The sequence below is a fragment of the Trachurus trachurus genome (genome assembly GCF_905171665.1).
Source record: "Trachurus trachurus genome assembly, chromosome: 4".
In the NCBI taxonomy this organism is placed as follows: domain Eukaryota; kingdom Metazoa; phylum Chordata; class Actinopteri; order Carangiformes; family Carangidae; genus Trachurus; species Trachurus trachurus.
In genome coordinates this window covers 23541184-23566054 of record NC_139898.1, presented here as the reverse complement: position 1 = coordinate 23566054, position 24871 = coordinate 23541184, and the positions used below count along the sequence as shown (strand labels likewise).

The 24871-nt window shown below is 41.8% G+C and overlaps 1 protein-coding gene across 1 annotated transcript in view; it reads right to left on the bottom strand.

Moving 5' to 3' along the window:
• Positions 1–24437, bottom strand: part of nek7 (NIMA-related kinase 7) — a 58355-nt gene extending 33918 nt beyond the window's left edge. Inside the window, exons 1-2 of the mRNA XM_083969936.1 lie at positions 24062–24437; positions 2402–2489 (exon numbers count right to left, since the gene is read on the bottom strand). Coding sequence (XP_083826062.1) covers positions 2402–2461 — 60 coding nt within the window. The 5' untranslated portion in view covers positions 2462–2489; positions 24062–24437. The remainder of the gene's footprint in view (positions 1–2401; positions 2490–24061) is intronic.
• Between the last annotated feature and the right edge of the window lie 434 nt (positions 24438–24871).

Below are 24871 nucleotides of genomic sequence, written 5' to 3'. Positions count from 1 at the left end.
TCGTTCACACACACAGACAAGCGTGCATGCATGACGGTATAGCGCGGTAAAAGCAAAAGTCATACGGTCCGATCTTTGTACAATTAGCATTAGTTCTGTGAAAATCTCTTTAATAACCATGCGAAATTGGTATTTTACTGTAAATTAATCGATATTGAATCGAATCGGGATCTGGTGAATCGGATTTGAATCGATTCGTAGCGATACCCAGCCCTATAATCAGGTGTTTCTGACCAAAACAGAACGAAGAAGAGATTTCTGCTCTTATTGTTCAAATGCTTTAGTACGGATAAGGATCTCCACCACAACAACCCCACAACTCTGTGGACATAAATCGTTTTCATACGTAAACGATGTTTACAAAATTAGTCATATTATTGTGGCAGTAGCCTCCAAGAGCGACAGGGAGAGATACACAGAGAGGCAGAAACAGCAACTGGTAAGAAGTGGGGGGAAGGAGGGAGGAGGAGGGAGGAGGGGGGCTCTCTCCCACCCTCACCAGTCACCAGCCCCCTTGAGCACGGCACCATGCAATATTCATCCTCAGCCAGTCAGCCACTGAGGCAGCCAGGCAGTCAAACCAGCAGGATTCACCCCAAAGGTGCTTCTCGCTCCTCTCCTCTCAATCTGCTCCGCTACCGCGCCGCCTTGTCTCAGCGCTCGCAGACAGATCCGTGTCTGTCAAACTCTGCAGTGACGATCAAAATCCGATCTGAGGGGGCCTCCTCCTCGCCAACCCTCCCACTCACTCAAAGAGCAAATGCGCCATTAAAAATGCACATCTTACCAGCTCATCTCGTTTACCTAATGCATATGCATCATACCTCCGGGAACCAAGAGAAATGATATTGCAAGCGATACAGAATATCCTTCATCACATATACAATTCAGATTTCTTCAGGAGGAGGCTGGTGGGATTTTTTCCCCCCTGTGCTGCCAAGCAGACTGAACCTTGGGAAAGTGTGAAACAGATAGAGGACTTGTTGAAAGACACCCATCTGGATGCAGGCTAGACAGCCATCTACATATACTAACTGACTCTCTGTCTCCATCTCTCACTAAATGTGAAATCAGTTCAGACGTGCTCTGTGAGAGTGGAGAAAAAGAAAGAAAATAAAAAACATGATGATGCCACAGAGAAAGTTCACTGCGCTTCCAATATCCTCAACACAAAAAAGTAGGACTGGAATTAGCGCTGATGTAAACTGCTAGAAATAGATTGAAAAACAGAGAGAGAGAAATCATTAAGCCCGAACAATAACACATAATCAACTGTTGGGAGATCAGCAGAAGATCCAGTGTGTGTGTGTGTGTGTGTGTGTGTGTGTGTGTGTGTGTGTGTGTGTGTGTGTGTGTGTGTGTGTGTGTGTGTGTGTGTACGCGTGGGGGTGCGCTGCCTAAGTCAAATTAATCATTAGAGCTTTTATCTGACTTTCTCTGTGTGCAACCCAATTATCCTTAATTTTGCAATTACAAATCTTAGAATAAATTAACCCCCTTGGCAATTCCAGTGTTAATGTTGCAGTGCCCTTGCAAACGCAAGAAAAACAACAACTGAGAGTATAGGCCTATTTTTAGTGTTGTTTCTTTCTCAAAAAAAAAAAAAAAAAGGAGAAAAAATTTTTACTCTGGGGCATATGGATGATCCTCTTTGTTTAAAGTTTATTCAATAGTTATGGAGGCAAAAACATCCTTCTGGAGAGAAATCAATGGGCCTGATGTTGGAGGGCGGTATTAAAATCCAACAATGACCAGATCTGCACGGAGCAAACCTGAGTTGTATTGAACCAGGAGAAGCATGCGGGGAGGCCGGGCTCTGCCAGCCTCCAGAGCTCTGATCAATAGAAACAACTCAACATTCATCCACCGCTGTCTATCTCACACGCAGGCCACAGCGGTGTGAAGGATGTTTGGACTGAAACGCACATCTCTCGACTGATGCGGGGGGGGGGGGGGGGGGGGGGGGGGGGGGGGCATACAGAATATTTATTTATCAGAATGTATGGTAACAATGAATGGATAAAGGGATATGTCGTCATTTATTATTGAATACCCCCTCTTGTCAATTATCTACAGGGAAACAACCTGTAACCCCAACCATCTTTATTATTATACTTTGACAGGAAGCACACAACACTAGGTGTGATCACGGGTAAAATCTTTTATCACAGCATTTTCTGGGGTTTTTTTCTTCTATATATCACGATGATTATGTACATTTACATTACATTCAGAAACTATTTATAGACATTAAGCTGACTGCATCTTGAATATTGAGATTTACCTCAGTATCAAAGGTATGACAAGATATCCAGCAGCTGACAAATTTTAATTACCTTACTTTGTATGGCATTTTAGTTAGTCTGCAGTTTGGCTTCTGTTCATGTGTGTGTGTGTTTACCTGGGGTTGAAACACTGGCACAGCTGCTTGCTGTCCTTGTGGCTGCGTGTCCATATCCATGGTGTCAGGAGCTTGATCCTTCACACCTCTAAGAAACAAGAAGACAAAAAAAAAATCGAACTTCTGGTTAGCCGACTCAACGCTGACCATCAGACAAAACCCTCAAACTAAAAAGAACATTCATACTGTAACACATTAGAGCAGAAAATAATGACCTCAGTCAACTGGCCAAATGTTTGTTGTTTGTTGTTCAGCACCAAACTACTGAGAGCTGGTTGCTGCTGCAGTGTCCAGTTACAGCTGAACTGGATCTCGTGTTAACGCCTGTGGATTTGACACTCTTTGTCTGGGTCCTTTCTCAAGTTGCAGCATGGCACAGCTATGGCAGGCAGCGATATTAATCTGAACAAAGCAGAGATAATGCCGCTCTGTATTTCCTTGGCATTTCTCCAAGGAGCCTTTCCTGGGAATTACTGGTTATACCGGCATTTAAGCCGTTCTACTTCATTTTCTGTTTACTGAGAAAATATAGGCCACACAGAGGTGAGTGTGTTGGGTATGAGTGTATGCCATGGTGCTGTATAATTGCATGTTCTGGCATGTAGCCTAGAAGCAAGCTAATTGCATAAGAATCTCCACCAGCAGTTGCTTGGCTTATCACCGCACTTAAAACAGACAGTGCCATAATATGAAATGTTACCTGAATGAATAATTCACACAAATCTTTGGAGAGAAAAAAAAAAAAGTATGATGCAAAAATTATTTTCACACATGCAATTAGCTTATGATTTTAGAGTCTCCTCTCAGCTCATATATGTGGGAAGAGCTCAGACTCTGACAGATGCTCCAGGATCCTTTCCAGTGCATACTGTAATTCACATCAGGTGGTTACATGATCCAACAATTAACACCAACTTACCCATAATTTACACATGATACAATGCATGCATAACAGCAACTATGCCACACGCAAGCAAATACATACTGTATGCGAGCTACACTGTTTTCATGTATACAAAATTAAGTTAAAGAAATGTGCGTGCATGAATCTGCTGTGATGTTTGGGCGAGCGTGTGTGTACGTGTGAGTGTGTGTGTGTGTGTGTGTGTGTGTGTGTGTGTGTGTGTGTGTGTGTGTGTGTGTGTGTGTGTGTGTGTGTGTGTGTGTGTGTGTGTGTGTGTGTGTGTGTGTGTGTGTGTGTGTGTGTGTGTGTGTACGCACATGCAGCCGTATGCACCTGCGCACGCAGTAGGTGCCTGCGGAGAAAATGGAAATAGCTAACGCTGTGTGAAGCAATAACAAGCTGAAGCTATCGACAGAGGTAGGGAAAAAAAGTCCAGAGCTTGCTTATTTAAACTCAGTCAGGAGGAGGGAGAGAAATGACCAAGGACTACTAACATAACATATGGCTGATTTAGCCAATTCAGATTCTGGTTAAGGGATTTACCGATTCTGCTACTATCTGTTGCCTACATGTGATGTTTCTAATTACAAGAGCACTGTACATGCATGTAGAAATTGAGAAATACACATTTAAGTTCCATACAAGGGTAAAAGGACACAATACACAGTGGGACATTCACACGTTTTTTCCACCAGACTGAAGGAGGCCAGTCGGTGTGTCATATATGTGTGTCAGGAACAGACAGTGTCTTGTTTCTGTCACCTCAAACCTCCCAGGCCAATTAAAAATCCCCTGGTACAAGGAGAGCTGCACTAAAGGAGCCTCCATTCACCTAAGGTTAATAATGCTAATTAGACACCCGCGGTAAATAGATAAATAAATGGTGCTGTAAGTACGTGTGTGCGTGTGGGCTTTCATGTGTATGTAAGATGACATACAATGTGTGCGCATGAGCAAGCAAGTATTGTAACGATACTGTGATTGTTTATTTTAGATTAGTTCAGCTTTTCTTTCAGGGGGTTCACTGGCCTTCGTGTGAGCTTTGAAGATCATGAAAATAAGTGTTTGCACAACACTAGTTCTCCAGGGATTGCACTGACTATATTGGGAATATTATTTCCTGAAATTTACATTAAAAGCTTGTTTCACACAAGTTTAAATCAATTCAGATATTTAAAAAAAAAAGGGAGTCTACAAAATAATGAGGATTTAAAAGCATCCACCACTGGAGGCAAAAGAGGCAAACTAGAAAAACACAGTTAAATATCCCACCCAGAATCTTTTACTCCTCATTCTTGACTTTTTAAACAAAGACAAATAATTAAAAACCCATGACTTTCAGGGCTTAACTGTAACACTGCCACTCATGATGATGACTTTTTGACCATTTCCATGACAGCACCAATGTAAGGATATTTCAAGCTACCTTTAGTGTCCCTCAGAGTGCTACCGACATAATGTACATAACGCATTAAAAGTGAGTAGTAGTATCACAAAAAACAGTTCTCCTTACTTACATACATATCTACTAGGGATGCACGATAACTCCTTTTTCCACCAATACAGATAACTTACCGCTTCTCATAACCGATGTCAATAACATTTTAATAGTTTACACAACTGAGGTAAAGAGAGGCGAGTGAGTAAAGATGATTAAACATTATTATAATTATATTATTATATATAAACTATAATTTATAGTTTGCCTCTGCCTATAACCAATATCACTACTGTCATCACAACAAAAACAAGAACAGTTATTATGACTCTCCAAAAATTAACATTTACTATTGTTTCAAATCAACTCAGGGGGCAAACGGACTGAAAATCTGCAAAACCAAGGAAATGTCAGCTGATAAGAATTGGTTCTAGAAATGTCATTATGTACTTGCCGACAATTATCTGTACCAATAGTTATCGCGCATATCTACACAGGTTGTCTCTGACTGAGCAACACAAACAGAGAGCATTACAGAACACTAGTGATGAACTGTAACCTGACGGCCAAATATTTGTCTTCATATTTAAAGGGACTACGAGGAGTTTCGGAAAGCGTAAGTGTTTTCACACTACATTTCCCATGAGCCTCCGCGCGCACAGTGAAATTCTTGGACCGGCGCAAGACAGACAAAAGCAAAAGCATTTGCCAAGAATGTTTTCATTAACCAAAAATGGCGGCTGCGGCGTTATTCCCATGACCCGCCGGGCAGCGTCCGGGAAACCAGGAAACCAGGAAATGCTGAGCGAGTCAACCACTAAATAATAACATCAAACTAACTATAAAGACAAAACAATGTATTTAACGAAAATGGACACATAAACAACTGTGGGCAACATAGATTCATCCACATTAATATGAGACTCTTTTATAACCAAAAGCAAACTTCTCAGGGTCTCTTTAAGGTTTATTTATAAAATGGGTAAAACTGTATCCCTCATGAATAAATAAATATGAACTTCAACTTTAATATTTAGGGCCTATTAAGATAATCTGGAAACATCCTGGTTACAAGGAACTAAATACCAGGTAAAAGTGGGGCTTATTAGAAAGAGGCTGACTGACTGGGTGTTGTGGTATTTAGATTTTGGTGTCACAGGGGACTTACAAGTTCCCCAGCCAGCCAGCCAGCCAGCCAGCCAGCCAGCCCTCCTGTCTCTTGTTGTGATTCTTTGCACTTCAGCCGTGTGTTTTGTTACATCGGGGCTGGCACCCTCACTCCTCTCCCTAACCCTCTATTGTTTCTGACTGTCTACGTGTCAAAATAACCAGGAGGCATCTGAGGTCCCCGACGTTCTTTCGCCTCCCACGTCCCACATTAACGAGATCAATTAAGACTGCCATGTTAGATTAACGCACACCAACAAATGGCACCGCTAACGAAGCTAACTCAATCAAGTGGAGTAAACGGGGCAAAGTCACACTATCGAGGCTCCCATTTCCACACAGTTCAAGTAATGTGCAACCAAACAAAAAGCAAAGCCTTGTCCTAGTGAGTGGAACAATCCAACAAACACATGAAAACTAAAACTTTCATCAAATTAACTCTAAATCTCCCTGAATGACTCTCGCTGCAACTCCCACATCACTGTTTCTCCCATTGTTTCTGCCCAACAAAAGGTCCTGTCGTCAACACAGGAGGGAATTTTTGACTTCCAAAACATTTGCTTGGCACAAACAGCAGTGGAAACTTAAGGTACCAGTCAGCCTGTATTTCTGTCATGAGGACGAGAAACGGTGGCTGGTTGGCTGGCTGGCTGCAGATTTTGGCAGCAACAGGGGCAGCAGCAGCTAAAAGCTAAATCCCCTAACTATTCATAGATGCTTGTGTGGAGCTTTGGTGTAGGACAGCTGCAAATAAACCTAAAAAAAATATGGGAACACAGAATATGAAGATAGTGTGTGTACCTAAAATTATAAAGTATACATTTAAAGTCTCAGATTAGACTAGATCTAGATGTTTCAGTGATCTCACAGCTGTGAAGTGAAGATCTTAGACTCATCATATTGCTTTGTTAAAAAGTTGAACAAATGATCTATAACCACTCTTCCATTACAGTTAGTTCAGCAAGTATGAATACAGAATTAATTTTGCGGATAAAAAATTGTGGAGATCGACAGCACATCGAGTGAGTGAGCTACCAAGAACCCCATTTTTCTCTCAGACAAACTGATGGTTGTTTTTCTGTTGAGGAAAAAGAAGAAGAAAAAAAACTCTCCCATCCAGACCACCAACCACTCAGTGTAAACAAACAATATTTTCTCACTGCGCTCCATCTAATGTGAGACTCCAGCCCGACATCCTCACAGCAGGCCCAATCACACGTAGGTAATTATATGATACACGAAGGAAGGCAGAAACAGAGTGAGGCAGAGCAGGAGGAGGAAAGAAAAACAAGACTATTCAGCAATTTTTCAGCTTTCTTTCTTCTTACACTTTCAGCACACATCAAACTTATAAATGTTGTTTCTCCTGCTTGAGCAGCATCTCCATGAAGCCTGACTTTACTCTCCTAAAATCATTTTTTTTGCTGTGACACACATTAGTATTGTACATTCATAAAGTTGGTGACATCTCCCAGAGTGATTGAATTATTAATCAATTAAAAGTGGATTTAATTGGATTAAATTGGAGTTGGTTGTTAGAATTTGACTTCTCTTCAAGACATACTATTAAACTGAAGCATTCACCTGGAAAAAGCCATTCACAGTGTTCAACCTATCAATACACTATGCACAAGTTGGATTTTCGCAAACACGGTGGACAACAAGTCATCTAACTTGGATATGAAAGAGCATATCTTCAGTCAACTGGGGCAAAAACTGAGTGGGAGTAGGGCACAGCAGGGATGAGGTAGGACAGAGTAAGACAGATGCAGAACTGAGAAAAAATGCCAGGAGAGAGGAAAAAAAGAAGCTTGTTAGCCCTGATGTGCTCCTGGTCATGTGAGAGACGGTGTGGAGCTGTGCACCACAGAAGTTGGCACTGGCTTTAGCTCCTCTTTAATCCCCATTTCCTCCCTTCTGCATTATTCATTTAAAACAGGAGAAGAGGGAAAAACAAAGAGCGGGAGACGATTATAAAAAAGGTGGATCAAGGCAAAGTGGGAGGGAGGGGGGAAGTAAAGGGGATGGGTCCTGGAATTAAGCGGTCCCAAAAAGAAGAGTGCTAAATCAGCTCCCGATCGAGGACAATAAATATGAACGCACGCTTGATGAGCCAGGGTCTGAGGAAGAGAGAAAAGAGAAGGGCAAGGAAGGGGGTGAGGAGTGGGGGGTGTGGGGGGGGGTACTTAAAAAGGAGAGAGGAAAAATATAATGTGACACTATCCGGCCTGGGTGTAGGATGTGAGGGAATCAAAGGCACCTTTGAGAAGCCAGAAGATGACAGTAAAAAGTGCTAGAAGAGTGGTGTCCATGATTACAAGAAGTGGAGAAATCTTTGAGTCTGTGTTCATGAAAGCCCACCCCAGGCCTCGTCTACAAACCCCTGCTTGACTAACACTGATGATACAGAAACAGAAAAAGCGGAAGAGAGAGAAAGAGATCCACTAATGATGGAGGGGTCTGGATACTACAGAAGCGGGCGCACTCTCCAATTCATTTTAATCACTATTCAAAATCATTAGCCCAAATGTGCGAGCACTCGCGTTCGTTGGACCAAGAGCCGAGAGAGAGGCTGAGAGTGGGAGAGGACCAATTACACCTCAGCATGTGAGCCAGTCTTTGAGGACTTTGAGTAAGACGGTACAAGACTTGATGGAATAGGAAATGAAGAGAGGAAACTTTATTGTCTCTAAATCTAAAAGAGAAAAAAAAACACAACATGAAGATAAAGGAGAAAGCTTTGAAAATAGGCTTTGCAAAGCCAGCCAAACACACTACAGAGTCAGACCATTTAGACTTTTCCCGTCTCCACAAATCTGGCTACAAAAGCACAAAGTTAATCAGGGAGCAAGTCGCCATGAGAATATTACAGAATCTCAAATAGTCAAGATAGACGCCCCAAACAACAACAGGGACATCAAACAGGATCCATTATTCAACAGGCAGAACATGGCTGGATTAATGACCGGGTGCCTTCTGACTGACTGCACAAAGTATGTACATGTCTAGTTTTCTCAGTATGTTGGAAGCGTAATGTACAAATCAATGCATCTGATCAAACTAAATGCAGCTTTTTAGGCTTTTCCAACTACAGAAAAAAAAAAAAAAAGGATGTGAGGCCAATGCAGATGTCAATGTTGTACAAAAGCTCTAATAACACTGAAGCTACTGTTGTGGTTTATTAACAGAAGATAAGCAAACATTTCGTGATACGGCTTTCCTGAAATTGGTTATTGAATAACTCTAATTAAGATATGCACTGAAAAACAAAATGACATCAACATCTGGCTGTTTTAATTGCATTTACTTGTTACAAACTGGCAAACAGACGCTGACATGTTGCCTCTACAACTAACTTAAACCGGTTGATGTAGCAGCCCAGTTGGTTTATTGCAACTCAGAAGTAAGGGATGTGCATTGATGTGTTTGTGACTTTGGTTTGGTATAACAGAGTTCACACCACCAAGGAACAGGTTAATGAATTAATTCTGTGATGATTCTGCTGTGTATTTACATATATATGTGTGTGTGTGTATGCTTCAGCCTCTCTAGCAAATGCAAGAGAACAAAATGATAAGAAAAAAGGGAATTAAGACAAAGAAAACCATGAGGTCCATTGGGACTCTACAAGGCCAGTGATCCATAATGCTGCTTGCCAACTATTTATAGCGCTTCTTTACATTTTTCACTTTCACACACATTTTTATAGGCTAATGATTATTTCACTCCAGAAGTAAATAGCGCAGCACAAATAGGATGGGCTTCATGTGAGGCCTAAATTGATTTATTCCCCCCATAACCTAAACAAACTAGCACAGTGCTCTGCTCTGGTGCGTGTACATTTCACCTACTGCAGCCCCTTGGAAAATAAAAAATAAACACATCATCTGACCTTCCATGAACCACTAATCCCATTAACAACCATGGACTCTCCTCTGTCTTCATCTGTACATGCACACCTGCACATTTGTATCTCAAATTTTCGTTTTGCATCCTCAGCCGCTATGTATAGTAAAGACGTCCACCACCAATGAGAAAGGAACTCAAGCACATGCAGGTGTCAGCCACTCTCCTCCCCTCTCCCCTCCATCCCCATCCCCTTCCCCTCCGTCCGTGCTCTGTTGCTCCTGTGTTTTGTCGACACAAGCTGGCACGTGGCTGAAAGCCCAGGCCACCTCTCTTGCTCTATTGTCCTGCCCGCTCCGCACCGGCACTGACGACTCTCTTGTGGCAAAGGGACCCTTTGTTGCCAGCCTGTCACTTCAGCAGGTGCCTTACAGCAAAAGGCAGGAGCCAGCCAGCCAGCCAGCCCGCACCGCTTCGTTAGTGCACAGCGCCGTTTGATGTGCTCATTTCATCAGCCCGAGACGGCAGCCAAGGAGGATGCTAATAATCACTTGAAAAACAAAAACATTCCACTCAAGCTTGTAAAAGATAAACTCCAATTTCAATGATAAAAGAAGAGTGAGACAGCCATGGTAACAGTCGCAAAAAAGACCACCAGCCACACACTACCCCTCTCTCTTTTTTAGTCCCCCCCCCCCTTTATTCCTTAGTGAAACCAATTCATACTGTCAATCACTGAGAATAAACAAGGTATACTGACAAATTGCTGACTGTGTAAGGAAAGACAAAAACCGTGTGGGTAAAGTATGCAAAGACAGAGCTGCATTTAAGACAGCTGTGTGATCCCTCAGAAACCAGCTCAGTGAGTGACGGAGCAGGCTGTGTGAAGGAGAGAACCCCCCCAGGCGTGCAGGAGAGGGGACCCTGGGGGTTTGGCCCTATGCTTGCACATCCTCACTGAATTCACAGCCCCTTCAAAATGCCATATCACCATCACACCTCGGTTTAAATAGAAACTGAATGCATAATTATATGTGAAAGAAAATCAAGAGCACTTCATTTGGGCTGGCTGATCTAGCTGTAAACGATGCCATACGTTTTCGGGATGTAAGAGAGGGACTCAATGGGTAAGACAAGTTTGTCCCACCAACCCCCCCATCTCCCGCTGTAAAAACAGTGTAATAATGGATGTACTTCAAGTTTCTGGCAGTAAATAGATTAGCAGGACGTCTTTTGGGTGTTAGAACAGACACAGGTGTAAAGCTGTAAATAATTACTGTTCATGAACAAGAATGATTTGAATTAATTGAATTCATTGTCATCCAACGGCCCATATATTAAATATCAAGCCAAGAAAAGCAATATTACAATATTAGACCATAAAGCTTCTATGAAGTGATCAACTAACGATCCACAAGCCATCAGTAAAACATAGCTGGAAACAAGAATGACTGTTTACATCGGATTATTAAAAGAAGGGTTGTCATGAGAACCGATACTTCGCTACCAACTTGATGTCAATACGCAAAAAAATACGTCGGTACCTGCTTTTTCCTCAGTACCGTGAATAACGGATATACAACTTTTGAGTCGAATGAGGGGCAGCACGGACGCGTGAGTCTGAAGGGGCTACAGTCGAACTCTGGTGCAGTCCGTCTGGCCTGGTGTACGCCACAAGTTTGATTGAGTCATGTAAACATGACGTACCCGGCCTCTTTTTCCAGTCAGTCATCATGGAAACGTGGAGCGGCGTTTGGACCAGAGTGAAAACAAACGTGTGTGAACGTAAACTATACGAGCTGAAAAATGGTCTACCCTCGGTCGCACCAGTATGTGTGAAAAGACCCTAAAAGTTCATTAGGGAGAACAACAGCTCTCTTGTTTAACTACTTGAAGGACACAGTGATGACTACATTACTTTCTGTTTGTGTTGAGCCATATTTACCATTTAAACACCGTTCTTAATTTTATGTTACTGCCTGCTCTTTAACTTCTGTGCAATTTGAGAAGTTGTTGAAGCAAATACTTGAAGGTTTGATGTGAAATAGTTTTTCAATAAAGTAGCATGTACATGCGTTTTGTATTTTCATTTTTATCGTGGTATCGAATGAGTATTGAGAATCGTGAAAATTCACTGGTATATCGTGACAAGCCTAAAAAGAAGTTATTTAAATGTTTCAATGCACATAACTCAGTTCATTTAAACATTTGGACTGAACATCCACACCCAGATTTACACACCACAGCATGACGAACATCCCAAGTCTGTATGTTGCATTAGTGCCCTGTGGCAACAACTCGTGGTCTTTCACAATGCAAAACAGAGCAGTGCAGAGCAGAGCAGAGCTCCCAGTGCTCCAGGACCAATAAGGGCTTTTTTGTTAACCATGTCACTGACTGACCACTAAATTAGCTTCATCACCTCTGGCACCACGATATCAGATGTGACATTCGGTACCGCAGGGCGGGGGCTTTGTTTGTCTGCGAGGCTAGAGGGCTTATAGTGAATAAAACAAACATGGGACAGAGAAACAGAGACACAACACGGGGACAAATGAGGAAATTTCACAAAAAAACAAAATAAGGGAATGCCCTGCTCTATTTTTTTCTATTTCTTTGTCATGCACTAAATAGAGGATTGTTTTACACTGCATTTCAAGTGCGAGCCTGGTTTTCATCGCGGTCTTTAGCTGTTTTTTCTGAAGCCTAACCTCCTGATCACGCTAACAGGAGTCAACAGATGAGAGCATCATCTTCATATGAGGAGCATTCAGAGTCTGAAATGACATTAGTCGTCTTTGTCTTCTGGCAATATCTATAAAGCAGCGAAGAAGAAGGAGGCAGCTTGACGTGGCTCATGTGAATTGAACATTTCGTAAAAGTAAACTACTAACGATTATAGAAACTTGAATCTTTTGTAGTGCACCAGCGAATAAATAATTTAGCTGAACACGCAAAGGCCATGAAAGACTTCATGTGTCATGTGTTGTTTACACTAGAAATTACAGTATAATGGGTTTATTCGGGGAGACTACAAAGCTACCTTGCATGCAGCTCATGCTGTGACTGAGTTCTAGGACAACGATGTCAAAGCTGCAATTGCTGACCCATCTCTGTGTTGTTTGGAGATGATGAGGCCTGTCATTTGAGTTTCTCATCTATGAAACAACCATTAAAAAACATCTGGTGAATGTAGTATATTTTCCCTCCACAAAAAAAAACCAGGAGTCTCTCATACTCCCTTCAAGCAGTCCCCCCCCCCCCCTCCCCTTCTCCCTGGATAGTTTGAAGCAGTTACCCTGCGTCAGCATCGAAGTTTGTCTAAAAGGAAATGACAAGAGCAAGATGTCCAAATCATTAGTAATGTGAGAGGAGCAGTTCCCAGGCATGTCTCGTTACATAGTTGAGTGCTAACGTGAGGGCTAAGGGCTCGTGTTGGGGCTTTTCTGAGCCCGAGCCTTCTCGTATACACTGAAGGGGGGACGGGGGAAACAGGACCACAACCTCTCAGCATCTCCACAGTCGGTAATGGAAACACATCCAAGACCCCGGAACAAAACAACCTGAGTGCAACCGTGGCGCTTGGAAGAGAAAGAGATACGAAAACACAAAGTGTGGTCCACACATTAATGTCATGCACACAAACTCGGCTCAGAAATAAATGTGGAACTGAACGCATAAACTGAACACATACTAATAGTGGACCCATGGGAATGTGGCTCCACAAAAATCAATCTCAGGTCTGGCGCTGGTTCGGTTTCAGCCTGCTGTGGCTTCTGTGGTGGGCCCTGCTGGCTGCCGCGTACACACACACACACACACACACACACACACAGACACGCACACACACGATCTTCTAACCAGATCCAGAGCACTGCTATGCAATCAGAGGTCAAACACAGTCTTGATGCTGCATGAGCTTGTATACACCCATGTTGTTATTTACTGCCATATAAGATGACTCCTAACTATGAAACCGACAATAACTATTTCAGCTGACTCCGGTAGTAAAAATGCATCCTGTCTTACAATCAAATCACACAGACATAATTCACATTGACCACATAATGTAATGTACAAAGCAAAATGAAATCAGCAGCTCAAAGCAGTAGGTTTTCTTCAAGGTTTTGTTTTTACACTTTTGAATGTGGAATTTGAAAAACAGAAACGGTGGGATGATTAATAACAGAGGTGCAGACAGGAAAGCACTGTTCATTTCTAGACATATGGCTCTGTCTTGAAGAGTAGGTGTACCTTTGAGGAAAAAATTTGGGACTGAAAATAAATCAGGTATAATACGACTATATAAAAGCCAGTCGACATCTTTCGAGCCGGTACTTGAGAAAATAAAATCGACAGACTTCTTTTTCCTTTCCTTCCCATTTCTCCATTTATCAATATTCTGGGGACAGAAATGTTTCTTTTGTCTGATTTCTGTGCAATGGGATGAGAAAGTGAGAAATGAAGGTTATTCTACTGTTTCACTCCGGATAACTTGGGCCAAGAGGACAAGCCAAAGGCCACAAAAATATACGTTTGGAAACATACTATTATAGAAGTATATAAAGTATAATTCATGAGCACAGCACATGCACGTATAGGCAGGCACATAAATGAACATATGAGAGGCGTGTTTATTTTTATTCCTCAGGCGCTCATCCGTCTTTGCATGAGTGCATCAGCCAGCACACCGACAGAGCATCCCAGTATGTGTGCGAGTGTGTGTGTAAGGAGCTGACGATCAGAGAATAACGTTACCCCTTAGGGGTCGCACCTCTCTCCGTTCTCGCCCTCCTCCCTTATCCCTCCTCTCTGCTCCGTGCCTGCAGGGATTTCCCTTTGCAGTTCAGGAGAGATGTCAGACCTGTTCCACCATCCCTCACACAGAGGCTGGACCCTGCCCTGCATTCGCCCCAACATCTGTAAGCCTCCACCAATCAGACTCATTTCTACTCATCACGTCCGAGTGAGGCTTCTCAAGACCACAGCGAAATAAAAGATGTCTTTGACTTGATATCAAACACGTTGTTTATTTTAACATAATTCCCAGTGAATATCAATGCTTATCAGCTGGTTGTAGACTCCCAAATAAATGAACTCAATAAATTACCACTTTTCTAACATTCAGGGCCCAGTTAAATGGGGAACTAAGCAAGTCTGTTTTTGGCTGTTCTGCTAACCCTCCTCCCTCCATCTGGCCATGTGCATTTGTTTTCAACAAAGCCAGCGACAAGGCAATCCATGGAGCGGTGGATAATGTTATATATCATCTACGTTTTACGATGTGTATATTTGTGTCTTTTCTGTCATAAACAAGAGATTGCAGATCACGGGGTGTGTTTGTGTCGTGGTGCCGCCAAGACGAGAGCTGGGACAGCAAGTCGGATGCGCTGATCTCGCAAGGTTTGTTTTTGGCCAAGAGGCGCTAAGTAGAAGACAGAGAGCCTCTATTCTCCATGTAACAACTCATTTAACCATCACAATTACTCTGAAGATGTTTAATTGAGGTAAAAAATCTTGCATAATTTTTTTCTCTTCAATCAAGAAATAATAAAATCTCACAACCTTGTGGATAGTGACTTTAATCTAGCTCGCAATACATGGTCTCTGGGTCCTGTCATTAGATCCATCCCTCTCCATCCTCAACATTATGAGATCAATTTGTTTCTTTCTTATCTCTTATCTACATTTACTCAAACATCATAACCTTTGCCACAGGTCTCCCTGTCATCAGCAGCAGCACAAACAATGAGAACCTTCCTCTTCAAATCATTATGGGAAACATTACTGCCCTCCTACAGCAGGATTTACAGCTCATCTACTAAATGTAGAACAATAAACTGAATCTCTTGGACTGTGAGTTGGACAAAACAAGACATCTGAAGACATCATCTAAGATTCTGTGAAATTGTAAGTAGCATTTTTTCATTTTGCCAAATCATATGATTAATTAAAAACAAAAATCTGCTGACTGATCAGTAATGAAAAATAACTGTCATCCCCAGTTACCACACATCCAAAAACTGATCACAACCCCAAGCATCATCACTGGTCTAAAGGGACTATAATTCACTTTCTAGGAAGTGTATAATTTTTTTTTTTTAATGTGTCGAGGATTGAGTTGAGGTGGGCATTTAGGTCATTCATTCAGCAATTAGTCATCTGTCTTGTTAGATACAACATAATATAACGATAAACACCAAGGTTTGACAATACTTCTACACATAAAAAGTGTGATCTACTAAATATTTTTAAACCACAGCATCATACAGGAATCTGAGTTGAGGCTCATCTGTATCAGAATAGACTTTGCAATAATCAGTAAATGAAAACAGCAGTTACTGAAATTACAGATACAGACAGAGGGGAAGAAAGAGAGCAAGAGAGACGGAAAGAGAGAGAAGAAAGCTCCACAACAGGGGTTGAAAGCAGCTAAACCAAAGAGGTCTTCCCTGCCTCCTTCACATATTAGAATATTAATATTAATGAGACTTCCTGTTTTTCCCCCCTCTGTTTTTTCCCCTTAGACGATTTGAACATGAAAAACTTAAAAAGCGCAAATTCCAGGAGTTGCGTATCACAGTTTGACCTGGAGCCACACAGCAGACACCAACCATGACAGACTCACTGTTCAAAGCAAGCGGGAGCTGCTTTCATCAGGGGATCCTGGTGTTTTTTTACAGTGTGACACCACCAGCCCATGCCATCTGCCTTTTTCTAAAATCAGAACTTCAAGATGTGCTTTCTGCTTATGTGTTGTTTTTAGGTGGGCTTCACAACCAAGGCCCAGCGTCACGCAGGCTTTTGCTTCTATGCTGCTTGCTGACTGCTGTTTACAGCCAAGCCCCGCAGTGTGGCGCAATGTTAAATATTCACTGTTAAACTGTCAAGCCAGAAATGGTTGGGAACCCAGCCAGGCATTCACAGTACAGTAGCGTTAGATTCCTCGTCCTCCTCGAACGGCAAACCAACAAAATCAATCACTCCCTCTCCAGCCAATCTAGAGTCAGACCCGACGACTTCCCACCTCCTGCCACACGCCCACTTCCTGAAGCGCCTCGTCTCCTGTGGACCCTTTTACTACGCCTTTCCTCCTGCTTTCATACTTAAGGTAAATTTTCTTTATCATATATACAGACAAATACATTAACACACACATCATTTGTACTTAAAAGACACCTCTGCTCTAGGCCTGAGTAAAGCCTCTGCTGGCTCCTGATGCCTGCCTTCAGACATCTGTAAAATATTTTTATTCGGTGCCCCAATACCGCACTGGCAAAGGTCTCTCATCCTTGGCTTGGCAGGACTTCTGACAGAGCCAGCCGGCAGCGCCATACAGGCCTAACCCCTGCTGCTGCAGCTTCCTGCTGCTCTGAGGGAGTCAGGCTGCCTGCCTCCCATTGACAGAGGGCCAGGCTGGGCAGGGAAGAGGAGGCTGAGGGGAGGCCCTGGGGAGAGGGGACCCCCAGGAGAGGAGAGCGGAGGCAATGGGGGGACAGACTCGGAGGAGTCACAGAGACCGAGGGGTTGGAGAAAAAGGCAAGACGTGGTGAGAACTGAATAGGGAAGAGGATGGCTGGTGAGCAAGGAGCAAGGGTCTACGACATGTGGCGATATAATACCGGAAGGGGAGCAGAGATGGGTGGCACGGAAGTGGAGAGGAGGCAAGACAAAAGGGGCTCGAGGACAAGTTCGGCAGCAGCGGGACATGAGGGGAGTTTCTCATTATGACTCCCTCTCCCTTCTTCATGCCCCCAGGCCTTGACCACAACCTCAAAGCCCCAGGCCAAACCAAGAGGCCAGAGGGACCGATGGGAGACTGCTGTGAGTCAGGGTACAAACACAGAGTAGAGGAGGGGAGGAAGGGGGGGAAGATGTCCCCGTCACTGAAATGAGGCAGCATGAAACAAAGAGACTGACAACGAAAGGAATATGGATTGAATGGAAGGAAGTTTGTTTTTCCTGTGATCCAAATCATGTAACAAAAAAAAACTGATGTTTATTTCTCCTTTATAATACATCTGCACGTTGTATTCACAAAGTTGATCTATTTTAAAATAAGCCAATCCAAGTTTGACATTATACAGCTAAATAGAAAACAGCATTAAATACAGTCTGCATCTCAATCTTTTCTTTTAAAAGTTTCCAATGATATTATACTGTACTCTGTATAATAATTGTTGGTGAGTGTGTTGGTTTGGATCATTGCAAGATGCGGTGACAAGGACTGACAGGAAGAGCACGAGCAAAACATTGTGGTCTATTGCAGTTTTCAAGGAACAGCAGCAGTGAGACAAAACAACATTGTGTTTGATCTCTCCACCAGTAGAGGAACAATGACGACGTGAATACCATTAATTGAAACTACTATTGTTTGAGCAGTTTAGCAGTGCAGTTGTTTGCAACACTGTGCATTGACAAGGTGCACCAACAGCTGGTATACCCAGAGTAATCTGAGATCAGATTTTTAAAATGCCTTAATAAACCCTGCACCTTATCTTGAAGTTCAACTTCTGACGTCACAGGAAAAAAAACAGAACGTAAAAAAAAGAGGAGGAAAAAAAAGTGCAAGAGAGACAGTAAAATGTCCCTGGCTTTTCACACTGAAAAAGGGGGAGGGTAAAACAGACAGTCTGTCAAAACAAGATGCTCTCATACAAATTTGCTCTCTTCTGGAGCAAATCCCGTGTGAAACATTAACGCTCATTTGTGGTGAGGCTGGAACAAACGCCCATAGCACAGTCAGCAAGCAACACACACACACACACACAACAACAAAAAAATCTCCCTCTCTCATTCTGTTCATGAGTGCAAATTCATTCTGCTTTTGTCTCATCTCATGACAAATGCATACTGTCACTGTCACTGATGTGGTGTTTACAGTGGCATACAGCATCTTGTAATTATTCTGTGAAAGTGAATTTGTATCCTGAGGGACTTGTATTTTTGCATGTGGATAATCAAAAGAGATAGAGTGGGAGAGGGGACGATTGGAGAGTGATCTCCAATAGTAAAGGAAAATACTGCTCAAGAGCCAGATCTTGCCAGTGTAGTTCACAATATGCCAAGACGACTTTGGTAGCCTTGTTCAGATGGCAACAAACTGCAGCTTCTTCCTCAACAAGCAGTAACCTACAGCCACATCTATATACTAAAGGCAAAGATAGACATCTACAGCATAACACACGAGTAGGTAGCCCACTAATAGCAAATACAGGCTGACTCTTAAATAACAATATGTGCTAGATGGTGTGAAATGAGATAAGACTCAGTGTACTTTAACAAATCAGTATCAGATTTATAATAATTATACTTCATTTTCAGAGTCTGTTCGGTCAAGTCAGTATCTCCAAATAATGCAAACAGTAACCAGCATGCTATTTTTTATCAACATGTCAAAATTAATTAAGTATCTACTTGTTTTCTGTGTAGAAATGATAATATTAATAATAGTAACATAATTTCTAAGTAGTCCTTGTTTTAACCTTTCCAGTATGCACTGGAAAAGGCAGGCATAATGAGGCTATTTATTTCTTCTTCTTTGTTTAATAATCTTTTTTTTCAGTGCTTAAAGGCTCTTTAGTGTAAACGGGAAAATGCCTTTTATGTTAGTGTTTTAATTAATCCACTATTTTTAATAGGTTCATAACTCCATTACATACTGTACACAGAGCAGGAGCCAGAGAGAAGACCACATTGTGAAAAAATAAGCATGGATAAAACCTTTTCAGTCACCCTTTGCAGGGAAATAACCCACTGATATTGTGTGGTCATGACATAAGCTGACCAAGGGGCACTGTAAGCGTTTCATAAACTTTAAAAGGGGTCTTAGGTCAGTAATTTTTGTGTTTGCATGTCTTTGTAGTCTGTTTCCCCCCAGAGCACTATGGAGCCCGATGAGAAAAGGCATCAATGCCACAGTGAAATTGAGAACTTTCACGTGACGCGAGAAGCCGCAAGGCATCCTCCAAGGATATTTGAATGCTTAAAACATCAGTGACCCTTCATAAGATAGAAGGGAGATGGATATGAAAAATATTGACAGGCTGGCTGTGTGAAGGGAGGGTAAGAAGCTGCTCAGAAAGCCCACTCTCCCTGCCAAAGACCTTACTGTAAACCCTAACCAAACTGAGCCGGGAAAGGAAAGACTCAATTCTGAATTCTTCTGGGGAGGGCATCTAGCTTGTATTTTCTTTCTTTATATGTTCTTGCATTTTATCATCCCATAATGTAACAAATAATTGCAAAGCCAGAGCACATAAGTAGCCTATATTCTGAGCAGTGATCTGCTACCTTTGCCAGCATCATTTCTGCACAACGCTTGGCCAAGGTCTTTGACATCATGCAAAAGACAGTGTTTAATGTAGCTCAAAAAATCGCCTAAGGAAGCGTCTTCCTTCAAATATGCTTTGTGAAAGAAAAAAAAAAAGAGCCAACATTTTTTTGTTCTTTGTGAAAACCCAAAGGCAAGATGACTGTTACAGTGGTCAGATGACAAATGTCTCTGATCTTTAATCCAGTAGAGGGGCCAGCTCCAGGGCTAAAACAGGAAACTCTCACAGGATAGAGCGATTTGGTAAATTCCACTACACTAAATCACTGCTGTGGGTACGGCAGATTTCTCCACACCAATGAATAGCATGTTAGGTCTCTCTGTGAATATCTTTGCAGCAGAAACCCATTAAAACCAAGAGAAGATGTGAACTGTATGGCCTTGGCCAATATTGATGCATCTTAGCCCAGGCTAAATAAGATATGGGGTAAATATGTATACCTTATACATATACATATTTACCAGCCTTTGCCCTGTCTGTGCTTCCAAGAAATCCAACTTCTTTCTCATGAAGTAACGGCATCATCAGTGCCTCTTCTATTAATCAAGTCAAATAACTTGTGATGGGAAAAAGTCAAGTGGGATGAAGCCTCATGTCAACATCTCTGAGTACTTCTATTTTCTGGAGTTGTCATTCAATCAGGCTAAACACTGCTGATCATCACTGCTATAACAACTTCCTATTCTGGCTACACTTACTACTAGAACAAGGCTAAATCGTTAAGTTTTGCCAACGCCTGTCAAAAATAATCCACCTCTCATCAGCTGAAATTCAAAGTGGGATATACTGGCAGAAATCCCTCGCCACAAAGAGTGATACAAACATTTGGCAGCGGTTCGCTGATCATCCGGTTCATGACACATTCCTTGATAGTCAACTTCACAGAGCCAGCCGGTGTTCATCTCCATCACCTGATGATGCTGGCACACTCAAGCCTGTTGTCTTTGACGATGATCGAATGTGGCAACAGAGAAGTGAGTAATAATTGGGTCAACAAGGTATGTCAGTTCCCACTAACTCTTGTCTGAATCATCTCTCTGCAGCGTAGCCAAATGTGATAGTATGACGCCTGAAATATTTGGCTGTGATAGGCAGCGACAGCAACATGGCATGAGATACTGTTTTCAACCTTTGTGTGACCCACAAATGTTTAGGCCAGGGAGGCGCGGCTCTTAATACCTGAACGGACTTATTTTTCTGTTCTTTTCAATTATTATCACTACGATGATTGTTATTGTTAAAGATGAGACAATGCAAAGTGGTCCACTCAAGTCCGAACACAACTGTGAGTACAATCAGTGTGACAAGGTTTTGCAATAACCATTCTGACTCACAAAAAAAGCAGTGAGTCACATAAGACAAACTTTGGCCCCCTAAGAAGACTTCTACATTTATTTTTCATTCAAATGAACCATGTCTTTACAACTACCAGTAGTTCTCTTTCAAATAAACTCTGTCCTCCAGAGCTATAATTCTTACTGTGTGCAACAGTCTAAAAAAGGCAGCTGGAAACAACACTGAGGCCAATTGGGTTTTTTTTCCAGAGATGTGTCAGGATCAGCACACATTTAACTGTATGATTTAGAAAAGCACACTGACACAACTTCTGCTGAAAATTACTTAATGTCAAAGGCCCATTTGTTCGGTAGCAAGAACTGTGTCTGAGAATTCAGGAGAAATACAGAGCTGGCCTGGTGTCTACATTTCCCACATCTATGGCTGGCATTGAAATGGTGAAACTAAATCATATATTTGGTTTAACTCTTTAATCTTTTAGATTTTAATTAATGATAACATATAATGGATTCATTTTTTTAATCACTCATTTATTAAACATATTTATTGTTAATTACTCCTTGATAAGGGTGAAAATTGAAAATGTTCAAATTTGCCAATATTATTGGCATTAAATATTAAAGGAATATTTAATGGAAATATATTTAGTTGGGATTTCTTTTTGCTCCACCATTCAGGCAAAAAAAAACAAGGCCCTTAAGATTATTTGGGAGAGGCCGAAAACTCAACTGGACACAGCGTTGTCCTGGTAGATATTGTGGAAATGTGTGCTGATAACCGAGGTAGGCCGACCTGTTCTCCACTTGTGAAGTTTCATTAGTGGTTGTAGTAGGCAAATTTGTTTCGGGATGTGGAGGTAAAATATCATATAGATACAAGTAGAGGGGAACCTTGGCCACATGCTACGTAACCTCAGCAAATGTGGTTCAGTACACATTTTCTCCCTCTCTCCTTGTTGTTGTTGTTATTGAGTCCAAGAAATATTAAAATTACACAAAAATAACATCTTAAAAAGGCCTATGGACATTATCCATTTCATACATAACACAAACCATCACAGATACACGCAGCAAATTTGGCCAGCTACTTCATAGACCTGTTGATTTGATGGCAGAGTCTGTTGATGTGTCCATTTACACATCACAGCCCTAAACTCCACGTCATGTTTGCACAAAATAAAAAAAGATGTAACCAACATCGACTGAAATGCATTTCATTTCAGTAACCTAAGGTAAGGTTTATTAATGGTAGCAGTTATAGATAGTTCACTATGGAGAACTTTAAAGCAGAAGTAAGCTGAATGTTTGTGTTAATATAAGTCTTAAATAGTTACATCTTCCGACAGCAATCACTTATATAGAGTGTTTGGTCCGAAACACGGGTCTGTCAGTCACTCTACTCTGCTCTGAGCCGAGGAGAAAACTTTCCTTGTATCCTACAACCTTTATCCAATGAGGAGAGAGAACGGCATAAAGGGGCGGTCCTCTCTGTGTGTGCAGCCAAGGGATGCGCGTGAATGTGGTGACGTAGGGACGAGGGCGGGGACTGCTAACTCCATGGCTGACAAGAAGTTAGCCAAAATGACCGGATCGCTTACTTCTGCTTTAACCACTTCTATAAAAAATATAAAACAATTACAAGCCACACACAAATAGCCTACCTTCACTCTAATGGAAAGAGACATCAACCATCAAAAAAACACATGCAAAGTAAAGAGTCATGTTCTGCAAGTTAATCGTTAAGAATAAAACTTACAAGGTTGTATATGAACACATGTTAGCTAGAATCAGTGATGATGTGAATAACTTCAAGAAGTCGTGGGACCGCTTTCTCGCTTGTAATACTGTAATGACACTGTGATGATTTGACTGACTGCAATGATATCGATATAACTGTTGAATGTTTATGCTGGTTGTTTTAAATATGAGCATTTACCATGGGCCCTTGGTTGTCTTGTAACTATAAACAACAGTCTGTTTATACGTTTAAATAAATAAAAACTTCAATAACAAAACTTACATGCATTAGTAGGCTAATTGTGGTACTGTAACTCAAATGTATCAGTGTAGCAAGTAGCATCAATAAGTAGCAGCTTCTAAATTATATAAATAAAAAAACAATTATAAGCAACACACAAATACATTCACTATAATGGAAATAGGTCATCAACCAACATATTCAAAGTAAAGAGACGTGTTACGCAAGTTAATTGTTAAGAATTAGCTAAATAAATGCAATAGTGTTACTGTAACTCCAATGTATCAGTGTAGCATGGCATCAATAAGTAGCAATTTCATTTAACCACCGTCTTGTTTTCCACTGTATTGTGATGTTTATGGGTTACGAAGACTACAAAGCTGCTTTAGGACTTTTAAGTGTCTCTCTAGCACACTGACACCATAATGTGACGGTGGCATAATAAACTTTGGAGGAGGTGAAAGTTTAGCAATGTAGCATGTTAGCAGCAAGCTAGCAGGCTAATGTAGCTAACGAACTTCGCAGAAACTTTTTCAAGAACAACAAACAACTACCAGCGACAACTAGGACACACTTTTGTAAATTAAACGGAGGTTTAAGGTTTTTTTCTTTCCCTTTTATACATATAAAAAGGTAAAACTTGTCTGTAGCTTGAGTTTAATAAAGTCACAGTGAGCTAACGCTGTGTCAGGTCTTACCAGGAAGTGGAAGCGTTGCTAGGCTAAATCCTTCTTGACGGTGAGAGCTGCGCCTCTTCTCCTGATGGGTTATGGTTACGGTTGTTGTCTTTGTTTTGACTTTCCCTTTTTTTTCTTTTTTCCAAGGTTGCTGTTGTTGTAAGTAAAGTCGACTCACTGGCTGGGCCTCTCTTTTTTTTTCCTGCGTGGCAGTACTGCTGCTGCCGAGACGGAGTGCGAAGTTGAAAACTTTCTGGAGCCAGTCGAGATGAGTAGCTACGTGTTTTCAGACAAGTCTCTCTCTTCTTTCCACCACTAGGCCTCCCCGACCCGACCGCCCCCCTTCATCACCACACTCCTGACCCGTGTGCCAGTAATGTAAACAACAACCCAGCATTCCCGGAGCAGCAGCAGAGAGGAGGGGCCAAGTGTCAAAGAGTGGAGGGAAGCTGTCAAATACCGCGAGATTCAACAGAGAAACTCAAACATACACAGCCCTCATTTTTAAATCTTTTTCACTCCCATTGAACGTGCATGAAAAACTTATATTTCACAGAGAGAGAGTGAGTGATGGTGAGTGTGAAAGTTAATTTTAACCCAAATGACAAAGTTGTCTTCACCAAAGATTCACTTTACAGCTTTTGACTTCTAAATGCAGTGCTGTGGATTTGTTATGATGAGGCCTAATATTTTGGTGACAAGTATTTACCAGAAACATTAGATAGCATTTGGACACACCACATCTTTCAGTTTTGTTGTCCTTGGCTAGCCTTGGCCCTTTCCCTTTCCTTGTGTCTTGCTCATGACTCTGTACTTGCAACCTTGTAATGT